At 37.2% G+C, this 21,160-nt stretch overlaps 3 protein-coding genes across 8 annotated transcripts in view; 1 reads left to right on the plus strand and 2 right to left on the minus strand.

The window, feature by feature from the left end:
- Positions 1-1,333: 1,333 nt before the first annotated feature.
- Positions 1,334-6,114, minus strand: cyld2 (cylindromatosis (turban tumor syndrome) 2). The gene is made up of 13 exons (XM_079396733.1): positions 5,666-6,114; positions 4,928-5,051; positions 4,437-4,681; positions 4,175-4,337; positions 3,950-4,082; positions 3,756-3,863; positions 3,531-3,610; positions 3,346-3,412; positions 2,886-3,018; positions 2,651-2,759; positions 2,411-2,529; positions 2,097-2,301; positions 1,334-1,924 (listed from the first exon to the last, which is right to left on the minus strand). The coding sequence occupies exons 1-13, from the start codon at positions 6,086-6,088 to the stop codon at positions 1,752-1,754; spliced, it is 2,082 nt and encodes a 693-aa protein (XP_079252859.1). The 5' UTR covers positions 6,089-6,114; the 3' UTR covers positions 1,334-1,751.
- Positions 6,115-10,456: 4,342 nt separating this feature from the next.
- LOC306856920 (uncharacterized protein) overlaps positions 10,457-21,160 on the minus strand; it is a 36,309-nt gene continuing 25,605 nt past the window's right edge. For 4 of the 6 annotated variants that reach the window (XM_079396477.1, XM_079396474.1, XM_079396476.1 and 1 more), the window contains 3 exons: positions 11,814-12,066; positions 11,061-11,160; positions 10,464-10,930 (listed from right to left, as the gene is read on the minus strand). In XM_079396477.1, the coding sequence (XP_079252603.1) occupies positions 10,675-10,930; positions 11,061-11,160; positions 11,814-11,937 (480 nt within the window). In that variant the 5' untranslated portion in view covers positions 11,938-12,066 and the 3' untranslated portion in view covers positions 10,464-10,674. Of the gene's footprint in view, positions 10,931-11,060; positions 11,161-11,813; positions 12,067-12,975; positions 13,185-21,160 lie in introns of those variants that run through there. The other 2 variants (XM_079396472.1, XM_079396473.1) reach the window with 2 other exon arrangements.
- LOC306856825 (protein snail homolog Sna-like) lies at positions 14,973-18,659 on the plus strand. Its single transcript, XM_079396310.1, has 3 exons — positions 14,973-15,226; positions 15,992-16,501; positions 17,413-18,659. The coding sequence occupies exons 1-3, from the start codon at positions 15,151-15,153 to the stop codon at positions 17,595-17,597; spliced, it is 771 nt and encodes a 256-aa protein (XP_079252436.1). The 5' UTR covers positions 14,973-15,150; the 3' UTR covers positions 17,598-18,659.

A 21,160-nucleotide genomic window follows, 5' to 3' on the forward strand; every position in this document is an offset into this window, starting at 1 on the left:
ATACTAGCTACAAAGCCTCCTGTCACATGGCTAGGTATTATTTACTTTTTATACAGTGGAATAATACAAAAAGGCATTAGGAGGAAGACTTTTAAACATGGTTGATTTGTTTAAAAATCCGAGTCATCCTCAAGATTACTTGCAGCTACAAAGATATGTTCATACACTGAGATGAGTTTGCCTATTTAGAAGTTGTGCTGCCATGTGTTTCTTGTAATTTTAACTATATTTACTATTAGAACTATTTGCTTCAACGCCTTTGTTATCTCTGAATCCCTAACTGTATTGTGTGTGTGTGCTCACTAACATGTACAGTGCTTTGCTTCTCAAAGGCCATATTTATCTTAAAGCTGCAGTAGGCCTATCTCTGTCCAGACAACAGATGTACAAAGGAGGAAATTGTTTTGCAACCACGTGTTATGTATGATCTTTGTGTCTTTAACAACTGCCATAATAAATGTATAACCTTAATATGATTCACAGTTTACAGTTGAAAGGTCAATGACAAGGAACTGCCATAGGATTCTGCTAAATAACTGGGCCTAACAACAAACTACTGTGGTCTGTACATTAATCTTTATTTATTTTAATTATTTACTTTTATTTACACATAAACCTATTACTGTGTGCATATCTACACTCATATACGAACAGCCAATCCGTGAAATGGAGGGCCACAGCCCTGCTGAGTTTAGTTCCAACCCTGCTCCAACTCACATACCATGTAGAGCAGGGGTCACCAATTTCAGTCCTGGAGGGCTCTGCAGAGTTTAGCTCCAACCCTAATCAAACATACCTGAAGCAGCTAATCAAGGTCTTACTAGTTATACTAGAAACTTCCAGGCAGGTGTGTTGAGGCAAGTTGGAGCTAAACTCTGCAGGACACCAGCCCTCCAGGATCAAGTTTGATGACCCCTGATGTAGAGTCTTAATAACTCGATTAGCCGGATCAGGTGAGTTTAATTAGGGTTGCATCTAAACTCTGCAGGGCTGTGGCCCTCCAGGAACTGAGTTTGACAAGCCTGGTTTAGAAAGTCCAATCTTTGTAAAATTCGTTATTGAAGAGTCAATGCTGTGATGTTTCCATTAGAGGGCACCCACGCCATACTTCTCTTCAAGCAGGCCTCACAATACATTTAAACCCACTGGAATACTCCTATTTTGTCTACCTCATAGCCCCCCATTTTATTAATTCCTAATATTTTCAACTTCATCTGTAACAGTTTTTTTAGATGATTTGTTTCTGTAGACTGTAGTCATAAACACCAAAGTATAGCATACAATTATGACCAAAAGAGTGAAAGAGCAGTAAGAAACTCTGAAATCAACAATTAATTAAATGAAGATTTATCAAGACAGATAAATGAAATCGGTGCAACATAATTTTGAATACTAATATAAGCATCCTACAACTTTTCAATACAAATAAAATATACTAATCAGTACAAATAAACAATATATCATGTAATCAAAAATCATACTGAACCTACTACAAAAGAAATCATACTGAACATACTAAACAATCAAAATAGATTACATTGTTGCTTGTGTATAAATCTCTACCTGATAAAATGTCTTAAGATACATCTAGGAGCCCTTTTACGTATGAATGGTCTTCCATTAGAAGTCACAGAAGAACAGTTTGCTAAAGAACAGAATGTCTAAGCAAAACATAAGTATACAGTAATTCATGCGTCAGCTCTGTTGATATAATGAGACAAGAGATATAGTAAGGACACAGTAGTGTCTGCTCACTCTGTTCTCTGATACAGACACATGTATGAATCACACAGCAGTCTGCGCACCATCTCACTGCTCTGACTCACATCTGCTGTGGACATCTCCTCTTCAGACTGTGAAAGGAAGTCTCCAACCTCAGAACAAGACCTGATCACGGGAACGTTGTAGCCGTTGTTATCATCACCTAAGGATAACAATAAGATAGTGAGGGATTAACTGAAATGGAACATCCATTTTAGTGATAAACAGCATTTTATCTGGTTATGTAATCAATAATGGTGGGAAACCTCAGTGATCATGTGCAAATGACATAAATATATAGATTACATATAAATATGATTTAACGTTTGACATACCACATCGGTCAGCCATGCTGTCAAAGAAGATCCAGGACCATGGGTTAGGCCCATATTTGACAAAAGATACATAATGGCTGGTGTCTATACAGAGGACTGCAAACAGTTGCATCTGGTTTCTCTGTACAGGTGCATCTTCTGGAAGGTGATCTGGAACTGTAAGTTTCTGAGGAGTGTGTTCCTTTCGGGAGGGATGAATGTGAACCTGCAGAGAGAGTAAAAATAGAAGGCATATGGATTAAAAAAATGCATTGTATCACAGAAATGTAGAAATACAAAGTGCATAAAAAAGATTTTAGTATTAGGTGCACTACCTGTGTGTTGCAGGTGCTGCAATACTGCTTCATTTTGCCTGGTTGGAGCTTATGGTCCATCAGGCACTGGACACACTCATATTCAGCAAGATGACCACACAGAAAACATTCCCGGGGAGCTGCCAGAAAAAACAGGAGAAGCATGAAAGATATTGCATCTGAAACTGTCCAATATCTGCATCCGCAAAACAAATGTTATCAGGAGCAGATTTCGTTTAGCAGTATGCTTGTTAAACTCACAACAATGCAAGATGTCTGTGATGTCCAGCTCTGTTGAGGGAATGATTTTAGGGAACATCTTGAACTTTTTCCCAAACCGTGGCATCTGAACTATAAGGCAAGATGGAATCTAAAATAAAACAAGGTTTGGTTAATCTTTACAATTTATCTATGAGGTAGGAAACTATGGGGTATGCAAAACTGAATAAAATAAATAATAATCTAATTTACAGTAAACTATAGGAAATTAACAAACCTCTTCAAACTTCAGATCGCTTGACATGAAGGACATCTCAAGCAGCTGTTGAACCGAAGGCACAGCTCGCACCTGATTCTTCTCTACAATAATCTGATGTGTATAGGCATCCTGAGCCAAGTCTCCACATGACCTAAAAAAGCACATACAGGTGTTAAGATCAGTTTAAGCTTGTTTACACAGAGTGCACACAGTTCAAAAGTTTTGGGTCAGAAACATTGTTTTTAAGTATTTTAGGTTCACCAAGGCTGCATTATTGTTGCAATATTGTGAAATATTATTACTTTTTAAAATAGCAATTTTCTTTTTTAATATATTTTAAAATGTTATTTATTTCTGTGACCACAAAGCTCCATTTTCAGCAGTCTTCAGTGTCACATGATCCTTCAGAAATCATTCTAATATGCCGATTTGGTGTATTATAATATAATATAATATAATCAGTGCGAATGAAACAAACCTGATTTTGAGCAATGGCTCTATATGTAAAACATGCTTTAGTAGTAGGGTGATGAACTCCTCTGGATCTGACGGGAATAGCAGTACAAATGCTTTAGAGGTCAGGGTAACATTAGCTCTAAACCACAGATTAAAACGTGCAGCTCAGCATCAACAAGTAAATGGCCGAAATGGGATAAGTAATACCTTTCTCCTCTGTAGCAAAAGATTTGCAGCCCAGCTGTTTACGAAACTTCATCACACTCTCTGCTGGAACAAAGCCTGTTCTGTAGAGAGAGGCAGAGGTCACATGAAATGAACTGTGAGTATCCTGATGACTATAAACTCACATACCCATATGAAGCGTTTACTCAAACTCCAGCTGTGCATTAGCTTTGTTACGTGACTTTCTTATGCATTAAGAGCCTTTACCTGCGTAAACGGTTCACAATGTCCCGTCTTAAAATGTGTGAAATGCCTTCCTCGCTATCTGCTGATCTGCTAAACATTCTGTTGAAAGCTATGGATGACGTGAAGAGACTGTAAAAGCAGGAAAAAAAGAAAATGCATCAACATGTATGAAACAGAATGAAACTGAAGTATCATGCCTTTTTTGAGATTTTTACCTAAAGAGAGTGGCATCTAGATAGCAGGAGTTGAAGTGACCTTGGATTCCCCTCATTCTGCCAATCAGATGGGACAAAACGTCTTGCTCAGCAACAGGGGGAACATCTTCATTTAAATCTTCAATGAGTGTGACTGAGAAGGGAAAAGGTCATCATCTTTAGGCCTGCAACATTCAGAATGTTTCTGTAAGTGGAGGAATAATAAAGCAGACTGAAGGGTCTCACCTGAAGGAGGTTCAAGTGGTTTTGGGATCTCATTCGGGATGAACAGAAATCTGCTGTCTGCTTTGCAGTTGGTCAGTGGCACAAACAAGGCTTTGTTTCCTTCGCAGGTGAAATACCGCTTTGTACCAAGTGTCCCATCTGAACAAGTCGTCGCCTCATTGTCCTGAAAGGATTGGAGGGATATTTTTTATTATTTACAAACACAAAACACCACATAATCAGCACATGCTTTATACTGAGAGAAAAAAAGGCTGATTCCCACCAACTCAAGTCCTGCCCAGCAAATTCTTTTTCCCTCTGGAACTCCAATCCATCGGATCACCCCATACACGGTCAGTCCATTCAAAGATATGACCTCTGCCATAGATCCCACCTCTAAGGAAGAATGGGACAAGGCCTGAATGGAATTGGACACGTCTGTGTTTAATAAGATACTTCCTTTTTTTGCATTGTGTGAGTTGAGAGCTGGCATGGAATTGATGCGAGACACTGCTTTCCTTTTCAAACCTAAAAAGGGAACACAAGTAAATCATATTATTGCAGAAATTATCACCTGACCCCATTCAATTTTGGTATGAAGCACGCTAGATGGTACGAAGTGTTTCAGCTTTGAGACTGACAGCATCGTTTTTCCAGTTTAAGATAACAATCTCTTCCGCAGTCTCTAGTCATACGATCTCTACAATAACACCCTGATCCAATACCCGTGAGACTTCAAATATGTTTTAAGGGCTAAAAAGATGATTAACTGACCCAAATCAATGCTGTGTCTTAGTGGTTGCCTGGTGTTTAAATGCGACGGAGCCACCTGGACAATGTCAGCTGCGCTGAAGAAGGGAAGAGGGACAGTCTTTGAAAACATATCTTGCTCAGTGTCCTGTGAAAAAAAGTCAAGAGATAAGGTGGATTCTTCACATCAATATCTATTTTCTTTGCATTTCAAATATTTATTCTATGTCACAGATCAAAAGTGCATGTTTAGATTATGTAACAGTACACAGTCATATCATGTTGATTCAAATTTTCTACTAAAGTAAACGTACTTTACACAAACGTGCCCTCTATGCTATATAAAAATGATATGTAAAGAAAAAATACATTTTAGCTTGCAATTAATAATAGTATTAATATTATTTATTTTAAAATAATTTATGTCTGATAATAAAATGTTAATACATATTTCATTTACTGTAAAATAACAATCATAAAAATATAGAAATTACAGACTAATTAAATTATAAACTTTATTGAGTAGTTATATAAACTATATTGATATTAATACTAATATACTATAAAATGCATAGCCTATATAAATGTGTATGTAATAATAAATTGTTTAAACACACACATTATGTGTTTTATTGTTATATATTATTATTTTAAAATAATATTAATACTAACATTAAGTTAAAAAAAGTCAAATTCCACAGCCAACTACATGTAATTCTTCAAACTGCGAGAATTAATGTAAAAAATAGCCAGCAGAATCACCACTAATTCCAGCTCAAATCCCAGCATCTGCAACACTCCTGGTTTGTCTTTCTTGCTTATTTGAATCAGACTTTTGACCAGGCATGGTTGAAAGTCCTTCTTGTGTTTGACCACAACAAGATCGTCCTGAGCAAGAGCGCAGATTGCACTGAAGAGCTTGACGTTGCACACGAGCTCCAGTCGCGTGCTTGCAGGTGAAACGAACAGAAGTAGCTGGGCTTGGTGGCGTGTGAGTGAGTATGTGTCCTGCTTCTTCACCGTGCCGCTGCTCTTGGCACTGCCGCCTCCTCCATAAACCATTCCTATGAGATCTCCCGCTGCTGTCTCTGCATCCGCGCGCCCAATTGACCCGCGAGACAAGCCCTTCTTGCTTCTTCTCACCACTATAAAGTAGCGCCCCTGTCTTTCCTCGTTTAGCTCCATGCTGAAGAATGAATGTTTGCTCCTCGCAGCGCGTGTTGAATGACAGCAGTCGCCTTATGAACTCAGGAGTCGGTTATCTACTAGTCAGTCGTGATGTCATTCCGACATTCCAGTACTACAAAGTCATGACACTAAAGGATACTAGGAGATCAATCATACAAAAAGTGTAACCAATTGATTGCATTGGTATACATCTGCATTGATATTTAAGATATATTATAAGATTCTTACTTTTCCAGCAGGCTACAAATATCTATCCTATTTACCCTTGTAAGATCACTAGTAGCCTACCTTTGCAATTCCCCCTTTGCTCATTGGATCTATTTTGATCCCAAAAAAGTGAGTTGTCTTGTCACTGAAAGGCGAGGAGTTTGCATCTCTGTAAATTACAGATAGCTGGAAAACAACTATGTTTTGAGCACCCTGTTATACAAACCTGATTCCAAAAAAGTTGGGACACTGTACAAATTGTGAATAAAAACAGAATGCAATGATGTGGAAGTTTCAAATTTCAATATTTTGTTCAGAATACAACATAGATTACATATCAAATGTTTAAACTGAGAAAATGTATCATTTTAAGGGAAAAATAAGTTTATTTTAAATTTCATGGCATCAACACATCTCAAAAAAGTTGGGACAAGGCCATGTTTACCACTGTGTGGCATCCCCTCTTCTTTTTATAACAGTCTGCAAACATCTGGGGACTGAGGAGACAAGTTGCTCAAGTTTAGGAATAGGAATGTTGTCCCATTCTTGTCTACAGGCTTCTAGTTGCTCAACTGTCTTAGGTCTTCTTTGTCGCATCTTCCTCTTTATGATGCGCCAAATGTTTTCTATGGGTGAAAGATCTGGACTGCAGGCTGGCCATTTCAGTACCCGGATCCTCCTTCTACGCAGCCATGATGTTGTAATTGATGCAGTATGTGGTCTGGCATTGTCATGTTGGAAAATGCAAGGTCTTCCCTGAAAGAGACAACGTCTGGATGGGAGCATATGTTGTTCTAGAACTTGGATATACCTTTCAGCATTGATGGTGCCTTTCCAGATGTGTAAGCTGCCCATGCCACACGCACTCATGCAACCCCATACCATCAGGGATACAGGCTTCTGAACTGAGCGCTGATTACAACTTGGGTTGTCCTTGTCCTCTTTAGTCCGGATGACATGGCGTCCCAATTTCCCAAAAAGAACTTCAAATTTTGATTCGTCTGACCACAGAACAGTTTTCCACTTTGCCACAGTCCATTTTAAATAAGCCTTGGCCCAGAGAAAACGCCTGCGCTTCTGGATCATGTTTAGATATGGCTTCTTTTTTGACCTATAGAGTTTTAGCCGGCAACGGCGAATGGCACGGTGGATTGTGTTCACCGACAATGTTTTCTGGAAGTATTCCTGAGCCCATGTTGTGATTTCCATTACAGTAGCATGTATGTGATGCAGTGCCGTCTAAGGGCCCGAAGATCACGGGCATCCAGTATGGTTTTCCGGCCTTGACCCTTACGCACAGAGATTGTTCCAGATTCTCTGAATCTTTGGATGATATTATGCACTGTAGATGATGATAACTTCAAACTCTTTGCAATTTTTCTCTGAGAAACTCCTTTCTGATATTGCTCCACTATTTTTCGCCACAGCATTGGGGGAATTGGTGATCCTCTTGCCATCTTGACTTCTGAGAGACACTGCCACTCTGAGAGGCTCTTTTTATACCCAATCATGTTGCCAATATTGACCTAATAAGTTGCAAATTGGTCCTCCAGCTGTTCCTTATATGTACATTTAACTTTTCCGGCCTCTTATTGCTACCTGTCCCAACTTTTTTGGAATGTGTAGCTCTCATGAAATCCAAAATGAGCCAATATTTGGCATGACATTTCAAAATGTCTCACTTTCAACATTTGATGTTATCTATATTCTATTGTGAATAAAATATAAGTTTATGAGATTTGTAAATTATTGCATTCCTTTTTTATTCGTAATTTGTACAGTGCCCCAACTTTTTTGGAATCGGGTTTGTAGAAAAGTCTGCACTGTTAGTTCCTTGTGTGCATGCTTTTGTATGCACGTTTTTCCTGTACTTTGGTTGAAAGCACCAGACCTCAAATGTCTGAGTGTATGAACTCTTTGACTTGATGAACTTGTTTTGGAACTGGTTCTTTTCATTATCAAATACTTTATTAAAGTATTAATGATTATAAAGGGTAAGAAGTCAATTATGCAAGGAGATATGATTCATTTCATTTTAATTTATGATTTACCTCTTTTCCTTGTCCTGGAAATCATTTTACCCTCATCTTACCCTTCTGCCCTATAAAGAGAAGCATTATAATATGATATAAATATTATCTGACTGACTGTGGTTATGTAGAACACTGCATGCAAGTTAAAGTTACAGACCACACCTTTCCACCAACAAATGCATTATTTTAAATCTACCTATGTTTTAATTGGCTTTATTTGTAGAAACGGGTTAACTAGTTAATACAAGACAACTCAAGTCATGCATCTTCGCCTGCTTCATGTGCTCTGATCACTTTCTAGCAGTGTCAGATAAAACTGCAGTGAACATTCACACAAAGAAAAAAAACCTCTCAAATAACTATGGACACCACGTGGCATAGTTGACATTTGTCTCATCAGATCAGGTGATGTCTAAGTATGAAAATGTAAGACTTACGTGATAGCATGTCCTATGAGATCCTTTAACAGATTTTTTATGTAACTGGTGAAGATGACCTTTACATCACTTATTAGAACAAGATTTGCACTTTATTACTTTACTTACTTTTGTCATTTAGCAGACACTTTTGTCCAAAGCGACTTACAAATAAGAAAAAGTAACTAAAACTAAAAAGTTACAACTCTATAAATACTATCTACCCACATATTTAAGAAAATAAAGAAATTAAATAAAATTGACACATGCATATAACAACAACATTTCAATAATAAACATATCAATGAAAAAAATTAAATAAAAAGCTACTACTATCCCTTGCCGGTGTCCCTGCCCGGTGGAGTCGCACGGTAGGGTCGATGGTCTTTACACTCTTTACTTTTTTACTAGTACAAAATCAACATTATGAAACATTTAGTAATGTGTGATTATTGACATAGCATGGCCAAATTGATTTTACACATAGATGGCAACAATTGTCCAACATCAAGTGGGTTGTGTATACTGTTGCAACACCATCTTGGTCTGCTACACGTTTGATTATGTCTTGGATGCACTCAAATGACCCCTTCACATGACAGCACCTGCAATCTGTGATGTTTATGCTGCAGGGCTATGATGTCCTCAATGAGAAGCAAAACAGAATAACCGATTAACTGTAAACGTTCTCTCTGCTCTAATTCAAAATCAACTGAGGAAAACTTAAGGGGATAGTTCACCCAAAAATGGAAATTCTGTCTTTGAAGAATGTTGGTAAACAAACAGTTGCTGGTTATAGCCATTGACTTCCACAGTATTTTTCCCCATACTGTTTGGTTACCAACATTCTTCACAATCTTATTTTGTGTTCAGCAGAAAAAAAGAAACTCATACAGGTTTGGAACAACTTGAGGGTCAGTAAATGATGGCATTTTTTTCTTTATTTTATTTGGTAAGTTAAAAAATGTAACATTCAACAAACTCAGTGCACGTGGAAAACATGAAAAAATATCAAAGAAATTCACATCCAGTTATTTTACCTGTACAAAAAAAAAAAAAAAAAAAAAAAAAAAAAAACATTATGCTGCTTGATATTGCAAATTGGTATTTGTTATCATGTTATTTTAATTAATTATTATAAACAGACACACTGGTTTTACTGCTTACTGCACTTATTTATTTATTTTTAGTTATTTCCTTATAGCAGCAAATGAATCAGAATTCCAAGGAAATGGCTTATATCCGTGTTGCAAAATAAGGTGGATAACGCTGAAATAAAAAGTTAAACTGTAAATGTGCATCTTCTGCAGTTCATAATGTTATAAAAAAAAAAAAAAAAAAAAACTTTCAATAGACAAAACCCCCACAGTTATCATTTAATACTGTGATACCACTCATATCTTATAGATTTGACATTCTTCCATACTACAGACAATTTGACGACAGAAAATAAGACAAGGGCTACTCTGATGACTAGACCACACTAGGCGAACCCAAGCTCCCCCTCGTGGGTTTTATAGTGCATTACATGACAATAATAATAATAATAATTAACCTATGTGAATTTATCTAGATAGCTGTGCATTCCTTTGCTTTATTGTTTTAAACACAATAAGTTAATTTCACACCAAAATATATCAAACCAAAGCTTTAATTCAGCACAGTTTCCATATTAGCTTTATGTTACAATGAAAGAAAACAGGAGAATTCAAAATTCCTTCACTTCATTTTATTGCTGCATGACAGTCTAGTACACATGTACTTTCAAATGGCCAACAATATATTTGGAGCCAACATTTTAGCTGCCACTGGATTTATTATACACTACATTGTAAATATATATATTAAAAAAAAAGTTCAAGCATGTTTATATCAAGCTTTTATTTTGAACCAAGGCATTTGCATGCTTGTTGACTCTTTCTGCATTTTAGTGACTAAAGTTGCGCCGACTAGGCTGATGGAGGATCACGCGATGTATGCGAGAGTAGTGTTGAGGAAGACGCTGACGAATGTGGTTCTGCCGCTGAATGCAATTGCGGCTGAGATTGTGGCGGTTGGACCGTACCTGAGCCCGCTGTATCCGGCCAACCTGTGATACTTTGACCAGAGCCCCGGCCTGAGAGACCAACCGCTGAGATACTCGACTACTGCCTCGAGCAACAGGGACTTCTGGTTCGACCATCCTTTAGAAAGAGTACAAAACATTTGTTCAAATCAATCCAATACTGACTGTCAATGTCAATGTTGTTACAAGCTCACAGCAGGAATAAAGTGATACTGACTGTGATCTCTGAGCAGATGTATTGATTTTACCTTGCATCACTGACCAAGATGGCAGCACATTTCTCAGTGCTGGACAGGTTTCCTATTAACTTGAACTGCACCTCACTGGGTTCAGGGGATGCCTCTCCATCTACAGAAAAGAAAAATATAGTATACCAAAGAAAGCTGTAACTTAATAAACACAATTACACCTCTGTTTTGAGACGAAGAAAGTTTTGACCACACAACGGAAATCAGTGGGGTCCAAAACAACATGGTATTACACAGATTTTTACTACATTGACCAAAGACAAAACACTGTAAATGATGACAGAATGTTCATTTTTTGGTGAACTGTCCCTTTAAATGAATGAAAACGATTATTTGCAGACCCTAATTAATTGCCCAATATTTTAACCCAATATTTCAAGATTGACACTTGCTGGACTGAAGCAACTTATGTTTACTTGATAATCTATGAATCGTACTTTTGAGAAATGGTTATTTGTACATCTCTCAATCAACCTTGTATTGTATATTTGTACATTTCTCAGTTAACATTGTAATTACAAGCGACATAATGAGTTACATCATGAGAACTTCATCTTACTTTTTGGTCATATAAATATCAGCAACTGCAAAAAAAAGTGCATATTTTGCTCAGTTTCGGCCTCTGAATAAAATGGAAGTGTTTTTCCTCTTTGAGTATGAGCTCCACTCTCATATTCTCTTATAAGATTTTTCTGCCAATTATTTTATTTACCAGTCTATACAGGGTTTTGATATTTGTAATGCTGTACTCACCAGCTGCATTGACCAGGAGCCAACCCTCCTCGTCCACTTCTGGTGACCCTGGTTTTGGTACAGTTGGTTCCTCAGTTGTTGCATTCACGCTTCCAAAGAGCAGGTTTGTGAGCCGTTGAAACATTGTTATAAATCAGGTGTGATTGTTCTGAAATAGCTGAAGGTCAACTTGATTGCCTGGAACACAGGTCTCACAATTCTTCACTCTGACAGACGTTATGAGCAGATCTCAGCAGTACAACTTCAGCCAGACCTTTGGTAGAGGAGAAATGTGAATACAAATGTAAACAGTTCCTGTTTTGAATTGTGCCCACTAATCAAGACTTGAATAAAAAGGCTTAAAGCTATTTAGGCTCATATCTCATATTGAGGTCAGTCTTCCAGGCTTCTGTCAGGCTTCATTTTGAAATTTTATTTTTCATGCCTGGCAACAGTAAAGTGGTGATTATTTAAAAAGGAACAAGCGTCCTTATTTACACAATGGCTTTTCCTCTTTTAATGCACACTTAGAAATTCAGAACATTCAGATTACACTGTGTTTTTAGTGGAAACATACGTTTCTTTAGTTAAAGATATGTTCAAAATGTGACTGCCATGTACAGTAAAACCCATATCTGGAGATATCTGTTCATATAGCCACAAAGATGGATGAGCTGAGATTTGGGAGAGCATTGTTGGACCCCAGCTCCATTGTTGGCATCCATCTGTCGTTCCCCAGCTAGGGGGGTGTGCCATTAAAACAATACATGCATTTTCTCTGAAAACACAGCATCTGCATCATGTGGAAATGGTTTAATTTCGGTGGTTTTTATGCACAGTTCATTTAGTAGCATTTATTTGATTTATTTTTAGTTTTTGCTCCCTCTCCTTGAATGCTTAAATTATCTAGAAAGGCAATTGAGCCACTGATTTATCCGTTTGTGCAATAGGATACAAATACACACTAAAACAAAGTGTCCTGTAAAAGAAATGTAAATGGCAAATAACGTTACTATCATATCACTATCAATGAATGAAGCAGCGTCGTAAAATTCGATTATGAAATATAGTGTTATAACGTATTAATTTATATATGCATATATACAAACAAAACAGATTTAGGAATATACAGATTTTCTCGTATAGTTTAAAAAGAGGCTTAAGTAAAACATACTAACGTTACCTGCTTCTTTACAGAGCAACCGATTTTCCGACGTCTAAATCGCTAAAAATAAATCTTTGGTTGTTTAATCCGAGGTAGAGATGCAGAATATATGTTCTTTTCTTTTGTTTATTTTTGCTTTTAGAAACTGTTCGTCGTAAATTACAGCACCGCAGTATAGATCCCAACCCAACGAACAGCTGATAATAAAAACAAAAAAACCCAATGATGTAGCTCCGCCCACAGTTGAGCGCTAATCCAATAGGATTCGTACACAAACCGAGGGGTGGAGCCAGAATGGAACGGGGCGTATTAACCGTTTTTCCATCTATAACAGACCTGGGAACAGTTTTTAACAGTATACTATAAAACTCATTGGTTGACCGTGAGTAAAACTGATTCCAGTTCAGCTGTGGAGGAAGGTAGAATGACATGTCGAGGGGCGGGGTTATACATTTCGAAAACTGCAGAATGTGCACAGCAACTGACAGTAGGAATTATTTGGGGATGAATTTTTTTTTTTTTTTTTTTTTTTTTTAAAGGCATAGTTCATTCAGAAATTCAAATGTGTTTTTATGTAGCTCCAAACCGATATGGTTTGCTATCTTCAGTGGAAAACTAAAAAAGGGAACATTAGGCGGGCAGATTTGGAAAAGGTGCAATCAAAGTCAGCAGTGACTGAAGCTAAAAGTGTAATATTTTACAACATCTTTCCGCATTAATTATAAAATGAGCCTTTAATTCCCTCTAAATCCTATAAAGAAATAAAACACGTTTTGATCAAAATTAATGGACACATTAGTAGTCCTATTAATGTTTTATTGTAATTAAAACGCGTTTTAAGCAAACGTGATAGTAAGTAAATAGGAAAACACTACACATTTTTATCACGAAATTTAGCTAATAATAATAAAAAAATGCATAAGTTAAATAAGTCACGTTAAAATATTTTAAACAGAATTCGATAGGTATATTTAAGCCTCCTAAACACCTAATACAATATTTTGTGTGTCTAGTTCATCAAACTTTCATTAGACAGGTGATACACAGTGAAGGACCAAACCTGCAGAAATAATAAATACATCAATAAATATGTCTATAAACAAATAAATGTAATCATAGGAAGAAATAAAGGAATAAATGATTTGATAAAACAAATAATAATTCATTTGTAATGAAATGTAACCCTGAGTTTATTTTTGCCACCGGTTTTCTTTACTTATTTTCTGTATTTATTTTTATTTTAACTTATTTTTATTAATTTATAATAATATATAATAATATTTATTTTTATATTATTTATATTTATTTATGACTGCATAACCAAACAGAAAACCCGTTATGAACATTGCAAAATAACCATATCTTATTACCACAAGGTGGAGCCTTAATCAAACTTGTACTTTCACCCACCAAACTCATTCGTTCCAGAATCCAGGCTCGTTTTGACATCTGTTGAAAAGTGCATTGTGCACTTGTCAGCTATCACAACTAGGTAATAAAACATATCCAGAACACATACATTTTAGTTTATTATATATATATATATTGGCCTTGACTTTGAAATAAAACTTGATGACAGTGAACTTAATTACTCAACGACTTTCATTACTAAACGATGCATCTGTACAAAACAAATTTATGTGTTTTGCTACTTAGTAGACATGAAGTTGATTTGTGCTGCACGCGCTAATTCTATCATCATCCATTATGCAGATTTTGGAAATGTTGAACAGTTCCTTCACAAAAGCTTTAATTTAAATGAGCAATGGTCTGGCTTTTACAAACATTGGCTTGAAGCCACAAAGTAATCAATGAATTCAGAATGGCTCATTTACATGATCTAAATAGGCACGAATTAAACAATTGACTTGTGCGTATTACCTGCGAAGTGCGCATTCACACCTAGGCAGCAGTCAAGTGCTGGGTGATTAAATGAAGCACTGACGACAGCGATCGATGGCTGTAGGCTGTTCTTTTGGGCGGACCCGAATAGACGAGTACCCATTTAGTCTGTCAGACTATTTTAAATAAGTACAGACCCACTGATTGTAGTACAGATCAGTGTTCACGTTACGAGACCTGCGGATTGGCGAGGTTCGTTTCATTTAACGGACTATCTGAAGTGGAGCGATTTCAGCGAGATTTCACCCCTGAAAATAACTGGACTGGGTTGTTAAAACTGAAGAGTTCAGCATGCCTCGATCTTTCCTGGTAAAAAAGTATTTCACCAGCAAGAGGCCAAACTACAGCGAGTTGGAATGCTTGAACGGTGAGTTTTGGTCTATTTAAAACGTAAAATGTTCTTAGAGAGCAAAACTTGCACATTGATTGGCTAAATAATAATTGTATTTATGTTTTCATCAAGCTTCGATATAAGCTATATATACATATATATGTGTGTGTGTAACTTTAAAAGTAAGTTTGTGGATAATTTCTCGGGTGGGGAATATCGACACTGTCTCTGGTTGCATGTGAGATGCGCTCGGGGGTTTTTTTCAGTTCTGCTTCACTTTTTACTTTGTTGCAACTATCTGCCTTATGCTTTTCATTGGCAATCACTTATATTGTAAACTATCAGGTCCTTTAAGTCGAGTTTTTCTGGTTGTAAAAACATGATTAGGAACTTATTTGTGACCCTGGACCACAAAACCAGTCTTAAGTCGCTGGGGTATATTTGTAGCAATAGCCAAAAATACGTTGTATGGGACAAAATTATAAATTTTTCTTTTATGCCAAAAATCATTAGAATATTAAGTAAAGATCATGTTCCATGAAGATATTTTGTAAATTTCTTACCGTAAATATATATATGTGTATTTCTTACCGTAAATAAATCACCATTGTAAAGGTGATTTTCTCAATATTTAGATTTTTTGCACCCTCAGATTCTAGATTTTCAAATAGTTGTATCTCGGCCAAATATTGTCTGATCCTAACAAACCATACATGAATGGCAAGCTTATTATTCAGACACTTAATTGAGATGTAATTTTTGTGGCCCAGAGTCATATTTTGTCGTTCTCTCTCACATCAGATACTCTACCAGACAGATACCCACTAGCAGAACTTCCAGCAGTCACCAGCGACTTCCCAGTAACTTGCTTGACCACTGGACTGGTTTGGGATGTCAGCTTGCTACCCTCCCTACACGATCCCACATCCTCATCCACCCTTTCCAGTAGCCAGGGCCCGCTGGACCTCAGCTCCCCGTCCAGCGTCAGCTGCAGCAGCAGCGGGGAAGAAGATGAGGGACGCACCTCAGACCCACCGAGCCCAGATTCCTCAGACACCTACCACCCCCAACAGACCAGCAGGCCGAGGCGCAACAGCAAGAACAGAGCAGGACAGAGAGAGGACAAGAGCGAGGCCACCATCCCAGCCACTCGACCGGCCTTCTTCTGCAAGCACTGTCCCAAAGAATACAACAGCCTTGGTGCCTTGAAGATGCACATACGCTCACACACACTACCATGCGTCTGTCCCACCTGTGGAAAGGCATTCTCACGACCCTGGCTGTTAAGAGGACACATTCGCACACATACAGGTACATCAACAAACTTACAAAATCTTTTCTCAATTTAAGGCTTATTTCATCAGTTACTAACACCAAATTTGGTTCACACTGATTTGCATGAAAATCTTGGAAGTTTGAAATTGTATCTATTTCTTTTTAAAGACATAGCAGACTAAATCTATTTTGCTTTGGAAATCTTTCAAAATGTAATTTATTTTAAGATATTTTAATTTTATTTATTTATATAGAGTAAATGACTTTAATTTTACTAGATTTAATTACATTTCAATTTTTTTTTTAAGATTTTAGCTTAGCAAATATCTTCAATTTTGCTTTGAATTAAAAATATGTATTTTCCTTGTTTTTAATTAATTCTTTTTTTTTTTTTATGTAGCTGAGTAAATATCTTCTATTTTTGCTTTGGAATTTCAACGGTCCATGAAAGAATTTTAATTTAATTTTTTCTCTTAAATCTTTTTCTTTTTGTAATAATTTTTTAGGTGTTGCAAAGTAAATGTCTTTCATTTGTCTTTGGAAATCTCTAAAATCTTTTTTCTCAATAATTCCATTGATGCAATTGCTGTAGTTTAGTGATTCACTCAGTCACGTGAGTTTGCCCTCAATAGAATTGCTTTTCATTGATCACTCATTGTGTTGACATCTTAACAGTTACACAATAGGACAATCTTATCAATCACTAGTGTGAGAGCGGAGATAAGCACAGATAAGTTGATCAAGAATGCTAGGGAGCACTTGTTATCATCCTTGCTGAATAGCCACTTATTTTGTGTACTTGTGGTTGATTCAATCGGTTTACCACGTGACTGTTAGCTATTGCACTAACATTGTTTTTAGAAACAATGAACTTTTAGAAAGGACATTAGTGATTACAAAGTGCATACATTTAACTGTAGTTTTTACTCTCTCTCTTTTCCTCACAGGTGAACGTCCGTTCTCTTGCCCACACTGTAACCGAGCCTTCGCAGACCGTTCTAACCTGCGCGCGCACCTGCAGACCCACGCAGATGTGAAGAAATACCAGTGCAGCACCTGTTCTCGCACCTTCAGCCGCATGTCCTTGCTGCAGAAACACAGCACAGCCGGCTGCTGTCCCTCCACGGCCTGACCACGTCATTTGTTTTAAAAATTTGAACACGGTGCCTTGTGAGATAATAATGACCATGCGCTTCTCCTCTCAACACCTGCACATAGATGCAATATGCGACAGGAGAAAGATCACATGACATTTCAGCGGACTTCTTAAACATAACACGGTCGATACATTTCCAAATGCCACAGACATTTTTTCCTAACCAGATTACTTCAAATGAAGGAGTTATGAATGTTTAAAATATAATAGCTGTTCAGCTAGGACTCCTGAACCAGGGACAGCTGCTGTCAGGTTGGGGGTGGGCTCACATCTAGGGTATGTCTCTCAGCATGACACACACACATGCAAACATAAGCACACAGACAGACAGCTGTTCTGTGGTGCGGAGGCAGTGTGCTAACAGGTGCCACGGCCCTGACCGTCACATCTCTGATAACAGGTGGCGCCTACCAAGTTCTCTAGAAACACGCTCGGAGAGAGTCGTAATGGACCACAGTTGACCATGTGTGTGTGAGTGGGGGGTTTTTTTCAGTTGGTTTTAGTTTGATGTAACCTGCATGCGCAAGGTTCATCACTTGTTTTTACCTATGTTTGTTCTTTTTTACCACAAGTTGTTTTTTTTACTCTCCTTTATCCCTCTTCCTTTTGTTGTACAGGGACTGTGTTTTAAAATGCACTCCAATTTACCAAAGAGTATTGAAGTCCTGTTGGTTTGTATTATTGACATGAATGACCATTGAAACCAAAGCCATGCTACTTTTTGTAATTTAATTTTTTTATTTTTTTTGTACCTCAATGTTTTTTCAAGTGATGAAATGCAACACTTCTGCATTTTTGTCTGATGTGAAGACAAGGACACTCAATAAATAGACTACAATGTTTTTCATATTGTGTCCACTAGGCTCGTGAACATATCGATATCACAATTTATTGACACCACAATTTGTGCATGAAATATCATCTTAAAATTGAATTGAGTTCAGTGCAATTTTGTAGCATACATTTTTCATATTTCATGTCTCTTTGTATTTGTCCAAATGATTTCCAATAAAATAATTTAAGTTTATGCAAAGACTTTGATTCATGCTCATTCGTTTTGAATTCGGTACAGCTATGAAACAAATGGGGGGAAAGACTCAGCAATGGATCCTCTGCAGTGAATGGGTGCCGTCAGAGTGAGAGTCCAAACAGCTGATAAAAACATCACAGTAATCCTCCAATTGATCAGTTAATGTCTTGTTAAGTCTGTGCGTTTGTAAGAAACAAATCCATCAAGACATTTAGACCATCGCTTCTGACTAAAATATGAGTCCATAATACTTCCTCCAGTGAAAACGTCCATCTGCTGTTGTCCTCTCAAATCAAAATCCACTGACATATTTGTTTAGAACTGTTTTCACTTGTAAATAATATTTTCTCTGTATATTTCTGTCCTGATTCAGAAAACTTTTTCACTGGAGAAAGCAATATTAGATAGAGGACTCTATGTCTTTTCACAGTATGTTAATTGAGGAATTGGAGTCATGTGGATTACTTATGGATTATTGTAATGTTTTTATCAGCTGTTTGGACTCTCATTCTGACGGCACCCATTTGCTGCAGAGAATCCATTGGTGAGCAAGTGATGTAATGCTAAATTTCTCCAAATCTGTTCCGATGAAGAAATAAACTCATCCACATCTTGGATGGCCTGAGGGTGAGTAAACATTAAGCAATATGTGAAATTTTTGTTGGACTCTTGTGGGAATGTTGGACTCCTCAGCAGTCATAGTTTCCTTATGTAGCACAGGGGGAGGGGCTATCAGACGCCTATGTTAGATGACAAAATAACCTTAACAAATTCCTACACTACATGGTTGAGTACATGCTACAAATTAAAAGTGCATCATGTATAGTACGTCATTTGGGACACGGCTTCAGTCATACCCGTAATCTGATGGCTCATACTATTTGAAGCTGATGAAATGCATTATTAAGAAGAGCGGTGCTTCATTTCCCATGAATAGGAGTGACTCACTGGTTCGTAACTGTGATGTTTGCTGGGTGGCAGGTGAACAGGTGAATGCAATATGACAGTTCAGGGACAACTGCATGCACCTGCCCCACACACCTGTCAGACTGCACGCACACACACTCGCTCGCTCTCTGCAAACAAAACGGTTTACCCAGAACGGTCTCCTGGCCTGCTTATGCATATGGATGTGTGTTGATCTTTATGTGTATACTCAGATCCGTTTTTATATACAAGACATAAAGATGCCATTGTGGCCTGACGGCATTTTAGTCATCTGAGCGTTCTGTTTTCGTTCAAACTGTAATTTTGCCTCTGGAGGAATTGCTGCGAGGCAAACTGATGGAATGTCTTACATAAATATTTTCTTGTTGGAAGCTTTGCTTCAGAGCGTTGGAAGAGTTGTGTGTGTATGCTGCACTGATGTAAGGCCCTCCTATCTGCTGACCTTAAAACCTGGCCTGTGTAAATGTAATGCCTAAATAATCACACAGAGCTAAGATCAGATCTCTGTGTTTTTCATCACAGTTGTGACTTTTTATCTCACAATGTAGCTTTATTTCTCAAAATGCAGCTTTATATCTCCCACAACTTATCACACAATGATTTGTCTTGCAATAAGGTTTATCTCAAAAGTACAACTTTTTACTTCACGATGTCACTTCAATTGCATTTTGGTTTGTAATTGTGAAATTAAATTACACAATGTGATTTTGTATCTCACAAATGCAACTTTCTATCTTAATATCTTAAAATTACAATATATTTCTTGTAATTGTAACTGAATCTTGCGATATGATTTTCTGTCTTGCAGCTGCGACTTTTATGAGTGAGTGATGAGTGATATTAAGTGAGTGAGACTTAATATCTCGGAATTGCAGCTTTACACCTCACAATGTGTCTTCATGCATTACAACTGTGACTTTATTTCTCACGAGACTTAACGTAATTCTGACATTGAATTTTTTTAATCACAATTGTGACTTTTTACCTCAAAATGTAGCTTTATTTCTCACAATGCAGCTTTATGTCTCACAATTGTAACTTTATATCTCACACAACTTATCATACAATGATTTATCTCGCGAAAAGATTTATATCTCATAATTGCAACTTTATACCTCCCAATGTCACTTGATATGTCACAACTACCTTGCAGTTGTAACTATATCTCATCTGACTTAATATCTTAAAATTGCAACATATTTCCCGTAATTGTAACTGAATCTTGTGATGTGATTTTCTATCTTGCCACTGCAACTTTACCTTGCAATGAGACTTTATATCTTGCAATTGCAACTTCCTCACAATGTGTCTTCAGATATCGCAATTGTGAATTTGTTTCTCTTAATTCTGACTTTGAATCTTACTGTAAGGGAGCCAGTGGTGTGTCAACTATAATAAGAAGGGCCCCGAGGATGTTCTGAATAGTATAATCACCACTGTTCCGAATGTACCGGCAGATGGAGGCGTAAAAATAAGGTGACGTGACAATGGAGTCAAAAGTTCAGGGTGTTTATTCCCATCAGTGAAAAAATGAAGTGAGACCGGTGATCAAGTTAAATGT

Source organism: Barbus barbus (assembly GCF_936440315.1).
Source record: "Barbus barbus genome assembly, chromosome: 37".
NCBI lineage: Eukaryota > Metazoa > Chordata > Actinopteri > Cypriniformes > Cyprinidae > Barbus > Barbus barbus.

What these genes read in the sequence shown, in the direction of transcription:
- cyld2 (XM_079396733.1), bottom strand. Translation starts at nt 6,088, where the DNA reads ATGGAGCTAAACGAGGAAAGACAGGGGCGCTACTTTATAGTGGTGAGA. An exon ending in GAGCCATTGCTCAAAATCAG is followed by an intron (nt 3,019 to 3,345) that starts GTTTGTTTCATT and finishes GTGCTTTTTTAG; the next exon opens with GTCATGTGGAGACTTGGCTC. An exon ending in GCAGCACCTGCAACACACAG is followed by an intron (nt 2,302 to 2,410) that starts GTAGTGCACCTA and finishes CTCTCTCTGCAG; the next exon opens with GTTCACATTCATCCCTCCCG.
- LOC306856825 (XM_079396310.1), top strand. Translation starts at nt 15,151, where the DNA reads ATGCCTCGATCTTTCCTGGTAAAAAAGTATTTCACCAGCAAGAGGCCA. An exon ending in CGAGTTGGAATGCTTGAACG is followed by an intron (nt 15,227 to 15,991) that starts GTGAGTTTTGGT and finishes CTCTCACATCAG; the next exon opens with ATACTCTACCAGACAGATAC. An exon ending in ACACATTCGCACACATACAG is followed by an intron (nt 16,502 to 17,412) that starts GTACATCAACAA and finishes TTTTCCTCACAG; the next exon opens with GTGAACGTCCGTTCTCTTGC.